The sequence below is a fragment of the Scatophagus argus genome, chromosome 15 (assembly GCF_020382885.2).
Source record: "Scatophagus argus isolate fScaArg1 chromosome 15, fScaArg1.pri, whole genome shotgun sequence".
NCBI lineage: Eukaryota > Metazoa > Chordata > Actinopteri > Scatophagidae > Scatophagus > Scatophagus argus.
The window spans coordinates 14,438,035-14,445,614 of NC_058507.1; the positions used below are offsets into that span (position 1 = coordinate 14,438,035).

The window sequence follows — 7,580 nt, forward strand, 5'->3', positions numbered from 1 at the left end:
TTCCCGTCAGTTTTGATGATTGCTGATTGGCCAGTGGTTTTTTACGGAGTTGGCGCCATCGCAAGCCTTCGTGGTGTCTTCAAACCGCTTTCTCTAAGAATTGCTACTCTTTACCGGTATTAGCCATTTAATTGCTGCATAATGGCTGATAAAGACGGTACGTATATTCACCTCTCAGAATTAGCTGATTAATCTGGGTCCGTAGGTTCTCCGGAATGATAGAAACTACGGGTCAGGATATGCCGGTGGCTGTTGGCGCGTCAGTCAGCAGCTCCCCTCATTGTTACACACTACCCAGTTAGCTGTTAGCTAACTTTAGCTGTTAGCCGACTCCTTTTACACTGTTACTGTACTTTATGAGTGGATGTTAACTTGCTGTCCCACATGGAACGACATATTGGTCGGGATCTTCCTCGGGGGTTGATTAAGGATTTTATACCTGTATGTATGTAAATTTAGTTATATCAACGTGTGCTAACTTTAGCTTATCAGTCAAATAAACAGGAAGAAACGTCACGTCAGTATCCTCTCTTCATCTCTGGCATGTTGAGATGGTGCACGACTTCGTTTTGACAGTCATCATAACTTTGTTGTGTTGTGTTGCTGTTAAATGCGACCTTTGTAGCGGCATTTGACGATGCTGTGGAGGAAAGGGTGATCAATGAAGAGTACAAGATCTGGAAGAAGAATACCCCTTTTCTGTACGACCTGGTCATGACTCATGCCCTGGAGTGGCCCAGCCTCACTGCCCAGTGGCTGCCAGATGTCACAAGGTGAGAAGACCCGATGCGCCATGACACATACCTAAAGATGACCTAAGAGAGGTATCAGGTTTTTTTAAAAAAAAGTCATTAATAAATAAATTATATTATATTTTGACAGGCCAGAAGGGAAAGACTACAGTGTGCACAGGCTGGTCCTGGGGACACACACCTCTGATGAACAGAATCACCTTGTTATTGCTAGTGTTCAGCTCCCAAATGATGATGCCCAGTTTGATGCCTCCCACTACGACAGTGAGAAAGGAGGTGAGGGATAATGTGTGCAGGGAAAGCTTGGTGGTGTTAAAAACTGATATACACTGCGTATATGTTGTGCCTGGCTGTTGGGTATTTCAGAATATTTTAGTATTCACATTACTGTCATTATAGTAGTCAAAGTTTAAACCATAGGTGCATTTTTTTTTATTTTGGATTATATTTCATTAAAATTGTGACAAACCACATCTGTATACAGTACAAACTTATATACAATATACCACTGAACATGTTTTAGTAAAACAGAATTTTATTCATCATTGGTAACAACTATTTCATGTATCTGTGGTCCTTTTCATTTCAGAGTTTGGAGGCTTTGGCTCTGTAAGTGGCAAGATAGAGATCGAGATCAAGATCAACCATGAGGGAGAAGTGAACAGAGCCCGCTACATGCCTCAGAATCCCTGCATCATTGCCACCAAGACCCCCACCAGCGACGTGCTGGTCTTTGATTACACAAAACACCCCTCCAAGCCTGGTTAGGATTACAACCAAAAGACATTTTTCTGAAGAGTTTTCAAAAAGACTACAACAAGTGGTGTTCCTGCACAATCTTTTAACATAGTTTTTATTTTTTAATTTTTGTTTATTGAAGACCCCTCTGGAGAATGCACCCCAGATCTACGCTTGAGAGGCCACCAGAAGGAGGGCTATGGCCTCTCCTGGAACCCAAACCTCAGCGGCTGCCTGCTCAGTGCTTCTGATGACCATGTAAGCAGTCTGTTGTGACATTAATTCTTCTGTCTAGTATTGTCTCTCTTCCTATATATGAATATAATAGTTATATATATGAATATAATAGTGTTTTTGTCCATCTCTGCTCTCTTTTGCAGACGATCTGCCTGTGGGACATCAGCACAGTACCCAAGGAGGGAAAGATTGTGGATGCAAAGACCATCTTCACAGGCCACACTGCTGTGGTGGAGGATGTGTCCTGGCACCTGTTACACGAGTCACTCTTTGGATCTGTGGCTGATGACCAGAAACTCATGATGTGAGCAGCTTGATTACACAATTCACTAACCACTGCAATGACTCACAAGGAGCAAAGTTGTTGTTCATTTTCAGTTTTGTTTTGTTTTTTTGTTTTGTTTTTTTTTCAACAGCTGTGCTTTTGGGAAAAAAAAACAAAAAACTTTTGTGCTTCTGTTTGGAACAGCTGGGACACACGATCCAACAACACTTCCAAGCCCAGCCACGCAGTGGATGCCCACACTGCTGAGGTCAACTGTCTGTCCTTCAATCCCTACAGCGAGTTCATCCTGGCCACTGGCTCTGCAGATAAGGTGAGCCCACTTTATCTCTCGAACTGTTGCATATCATGTTGCTGTCTAGTAATGCAGAGTATTTCCTCATTTATATGAGTTCAATCAACTGAAGTTGACTTTAATTTTTAGACGGTAGCACTTTGGGACCTGAGGAACCTGAAGCTGAAGCTGCACTCTTTTGAGTCTCACAAGGATGAGATCTTCCAGGTAAGAAGTGACCCTCTCATCACCTGAATAAAAGTTACACAGTTATTGTTTTGCTATTGTTGGCAAAGTCTAGCTAAAACTGCAAATAGCAAGACTCTATAAGACTCTGGGTAAAAATTGACTATTTTAATTGTGGATCAACAATCATGTTGTACTTGACTGTACAACATCAAGCAGATTCAGAGGACCATTTGGACACAAAATACTCACAGTACAAATGGCAGTCGAGCAGCTGTTGGAGCAGTTTAGTTATGTTGGCTGTGGCTGTTTGTTTCATGTTAATGAAGCACTTTGTCACAGAAATCTAACAACTGACCCATTTCTGCTCAACAGGTTCAGTGGTCTCCTCATAACGAAACCATCCTGGCTTCAAGCGGCACCGACAGGAGGCTCAACGTCTGGGACCTCAGCAAGATCGGAGAGGAACAGTCACCAGAGGATGCTGAGGATGGCCCTCCTGAGCTGCTGGTCAGTTGTGACAAAAACTGTAACTGCTGATCTCTGTGCATTTTAACAAACAGTCAAGTGATATTTTAATCCCTCTCGCTCCTTTTCTTTTTAGTTCATCCACGGCGGACACACAGCTAAAATCTCAGACTTCTCTTGGAACCCCAACGAGCCGTGGGTCATCTGCTCTGTATCAGAGGACAACATCATGCAAGTCTGGCAGATGGTAAGAGTTTTGTGTCAGGGATTCATGAAATTACGTGGGCACCTAAAGAACGGTAAAAATCCAACACAGGAAAGAATTTTGAAATGGATTTATTAACACTGAATATCAGCTAACAGTGAATATATTTTTAACTATCTCTTCTGCAGGCTGAAAATATCTACAATGACGAGGACCCAGAAGGTGCTGCAGATTCAGAAGTCCAGGCATGAGGCTAGTCTTCACATTTCTTTATCTGACCTGCTTGTTAAATGGATCCATTTCTTAGTGCTGGGCACATAAGCGGTGATGTGTTTTTTCAAACACACTGGGCAGCACTGATTTTGTAGAAGTTTTAAAGAACAACATGCTGCATTGTCATCGTGTCGTGAAGTATTTAAATTAAGTCTGTGTTGGTCCGATTTTTCACTTTGGCTTGTGATGAAACAGTCACAGTTGTGTCCAGCATTCATATCTTCTTTTTGATGGTTTTAATTCTTTCATCTTGATTAGCTGTGCTGAATACATTTCTACAGAGATCCATTTTTTAAAAAAGTGTATATACTGTAGGTTTTTCTTTGCCTTATGTTTGTAGTGGGAATTTTCCAGAATGCGTGTGTCCCTTTTATGTGTTTTCTTTCCTGTTTTTTTTCTGTGCTTCATCTTTTGTGTATTAAGTATATTCATAATAAAATATTTACAATAAATGTGTGTCTTGGTGCAACTTCCTAGATATTTAACTGTATGTGTGAGTAATTTGTTTTGTAAAATATGATTGGAAAGTAAATGAATCAGTAGAAGCAAATAATTACTGTTTGAATTATTTGCTAAAATGTAAATGTGATGCAGTGGTTTGGTCTGGTGTGGATAATGGGCTTAACAAATATCAACAGGAAACAAAATCAGGGATCCCCTTCTGCACTGGTTTCACCAGGTTCACTACAGCATCTAAAACAAGGCATTAACAACTGTTTTTAATGCTGATGCTCACAATCTATAGGATGTTAAACAGAAAAAGGATCAGAGTAAACCTACCTCAGAGATGTCAGTTCTTTTAAAAGGTCACCTGTGTGGTCTTCCAAATCTTTCTTAGATTTCTTTTGAACCTCAAATTCCACTTGTAGTTCTCTCAAAGTGTCTTCTAATGTCTTCACCGTCTCCTGTGCAAAGCGGACAAACAGTTGGTCTAATTTTAAAAGTCATTCTTTATATCTTCACGTCTTGCTTGACTTCAGTCGCTCTACCTTATGTTGTGTGATGCTCTCCTCCCTCTCCCTCTCCATCAGACTGATCCTCTGCTCCAGGCAGGCTCTCTGCATCTGTAGTCTGTCTATGTCCTCTCTCAGGGGCCCCTGGCTGGCCCTCAGGTCCATCACCTGCTCCCTGCTCTTTCTCAGGGCATCCTCCCCCATCTGCCTTCTCTTCAGCAGGGCCATGAGCCGTGGCTCGTACCAGTCCTCCAGTGCCCTCACGCTGCCGCTGAGCCGCCGCTGCAGCCTCACAGAAGACTGGCGACACTGACTGACATCACTCATGGCCCTGGGCCTGCAGGGCTTAGTGGCCTGGTCCCGCAGGGAGTTTAGCTGGTTCTGGTGGGCCTCCTGGAGCTGGGACAACTCCTGGGTCAGAGTTTGGATGTAGACCTTGAGCTCCTCCTATGGATGGATGGGAAATGTATAAAAACATAAAAACAATGGCGTAACCGAGCAAAGCTGCTCCAAACCAAGTTATGGCAGAAAATTGCAAACCACAGTGGACAGCCGCTCACCAAGTCTGCATTTTTAAACTAACTTGAGGCTCAGTTGCTTGTTATAGGTGCCCTGTAAATTCATGGCTTTAATGTAAACAGAATACATACACTATAAAGACAAAAGTATTGGGCTGGGACTGTTTCAGAGATTGGGCTCGGCCCCTTACTTCCAGTGAAGGGAAATCTTAATGCTTCAGCATACCAAGACATTTTGGACAATGCTATGCTTCCAACTTTGTGGCAACAGTTTGGTGAAGGCCCTTTTCTGTTCCAGCATGACTGGAACAGAAAAGTTCCCCAGTGCAGAAAGCAAGCTCTATAAGGACATGGCTGGATGAGTTTGGTGTGGAAGAACTTGACTGGCCTGCACAGATCGCTGATTTCAACCCCATCCAACACCTTTGGGATGAATTGGAACAGAGATTGTGAGCCAGGCCTTTTGTTCCAACATCAGTGCCTGAACTCACAAATGCTACTGCATGAATGGGTAAAAATTCCCACAGAAACACTCCAACATCTTATGGAAAGCCTTCCCAGAAGAGTGGAAGCTGTTACAGCTGCAAAGCTGGTGTAACAGTCAGATGATCCAATACTTTTGTCTATATAGTGTACTTTACACATCAGGCCCAGTACATTTACTATATAAATGACATTTATTTTTATATTATTTATATATTTTTATTAATGGGGGGGTCCCTAACATAAAAGAATTAATTTATAGTAGATGATGATGTGTATGAGTATTGAATTTCTCTCAAGCTGCAGAATGAAACACAAATATTTATTAAAACCCACTACAGGAAACTAGTCTTGCAGGTGGCTTGAATCCTACCTGAGTAACAGCAGACTGAGCCACCTCGTACTCGTGTGCAGCCAGTGTCACCTGGCTCTGGATGCAGTCTCTGGCTGTGGCAAATATTTTCCTTTTCACCTGCTGCACTTCTTCACGAACAGCAATATAATCAAGCTGAGCCAGAGTGAGCAGCCTCTGTGTCTTCACCAGCTTCCCTCTCAGGAGCTCCACCACTCGCAGCAGGGGTTCCTGCAAACGGAGGAGCTCTTGTATCAGCTCGTCCCTCTGCATCTCCAGATGGGACACGTGCTGGATGCAGTGATTGAAAAGTTGTCCCAACCTGTCCATAACCGCCTGGTCCATTTGTATGACAGGATGTGGTGCACACTCATTTAGAGGAATGACTGTCTCAGTTGCAGAGGCAGCATGGCTGTCACCTGTGATATCCTCAACAAAACTATATTCTCTGTGTGGGTCCTCAGTAGATTCCGTGTCTTTTCCATTCTCTGTTGATGTTTGATTGTCCATGATAAGCTAGAGGGAAAAAGAAGAGAACTGTCATTAATCAAATGACCCACAGCAAAAACTGATGGGATTGTGGTTTCCCTCAGATCTGGTCATTCCTTTAAATCACTGTTGCATAACAGAGCAGTTTAATGTAGATTTAATCCCGTTTTAAATTCTGATTGCTACAAAGCTAAAAAAAAAACCACCCAAATATCACACACAAGAGGACTTTAAACACCTTCGGTTCTTTGTCAAAACTGATATATTATACTGACCAGTAACAATTCATACAAACTTATATTTCTACTCACCTTGTTCGGAAATGACAGTCCTGAACAACTGTGAACACGGTTTGCTTTTGGCTTTAAGGACAGCTCTGCACTGTGTCTGTCTCTAGAAAAACAGAGGCACACTTTGTGTTTATTAATAACACTGGAGGCATGAGGGAAACTCTATCTAAGACTCTCTCATACCCCCACATGGGATCACAAACTGTGTCAGAGCTGAAGGCAGACTGGCCTACATGCTCTGGGCACTTCAGTGAGCACATGTCTGGACCAGCCTGGGTGGCAGAGGGAGATTTATTTATACAGCCTGTTTTGTGTGCATCAAAGTAGATAGTGACATCATGACTGAAAACTGTTGGAGCAATAGCTTACACCAACTTTCTGCCTGAAAACATTTAGCCTCAGGCAGCATTAGCAGGTCTGTGCAAGCTTTCCTTTTAATACCCACCTTCAGTATTTAGCTCAGCTGTACATAAAGTGTTCACATGATTCATACACAGTGTTTGTTTGCAGTGTTTCACATGCTGCTTATCAAATTAAAAACACACAAATGGAGGCTAACTTACACTATCACACACTATGAGGACAAGAGTCAATTTGAGAATATTGTTTTTAAAGAATATTGTCTTTAATTTGTCTTGTGATGTTCCATATTTCGCATGAAAAAACCCACTAAAATACAGGAAAAGAGTAAACAGGGAAAGCAAAAACACTTTATGCACTTTATGTTTACCCAGAACTGCCTCAAAGAAAACAACACATTTCCAGTGGTTTTTAATTTTTCAGACAAACTGTGGTATTCTTTAATGGGGTGACAAAGTTTAAGCATACTTCTTCTGTTCAATAAGCCTTCTGAATTATGTGAAAAGCACATTTTCAAAAAGCTGAACACAAAGCTGATGCTTTGGGAAAATATTTTTTTCATGGAACAGTCATGTCCCATGTGTCTTGCTGATTTGTTGTTTTGCATAAATCAGTGGAAAATAAACTAGCGTAAAGTAGTTATATGTTAAACAATACACGAAAATGATCACATTTTCAATGTAGCCCTAATACAAATCATGGTCAAAGAACATGTTTGT

At 41.8% G+C, this 7,580-nt stretch overlaps 2 protein-coding genes across 2 annotated transcripts; one reads left to right on the forward strand and one right to left on the reverse strand.

Moving 5' to 3' along the window:
* Position 1: 1 nt before the first annotated feature.
* On the forward strand, positions 2–3,868 carry LOC124071695 (histone-binding protein RBBP4). The gene is made up of 11 exons (XM_046412464.1): positions 2–157; positions 626–773; positions 883–1,028; positions 1,342–1,515; positions 1,633–1,748; positions 1,871–2,031; positions 2,197–2,323; positions 2,435–2,512; positions 2,846–2,980; positions 3,075–3,185; positions 3,332–3,868. The coding sequence occupies exons 1-11, from the start codon at positions 142–144 to the stop codon at positions 3,392–3,394; spliced, it is 1,275 nt and encodes a 424-aa protein (XP_046268420.1). The 5' UTR covers positions 2–141; the 3' UTR covers positions 3,395–3,868.
* An 8-nt stretch (positions 3,869–3,876) lies between these two features.
* Positions 3,877–6,631, reverse strand: LOC124071697 (syncoilin-like). The gene is made up of 5 exons (XM_046412466.1): positions 6,523–6,631; positions 5,744–6,238; positions 4,406–4,816; positions 4,197–4,321; positions 3,877–4,109 (listed from the first exon to the last, which is right to left on the reverse strand). Exons 2-5 carry the CDS (start codon positions 6,230–6,232, stop codon positions 4,064–4,066), a joined length of 1,071 nt encoding a protein of 356 aa, XP_046268422.1. The 5' UTR covers positions 6,233–6,238; positions 6,523–6,631; the 3' UTR covers positions 3,877–4,063.
* Between the last annotated feature and the right edge of the window lie 949 nt (positions 6,632–7,580).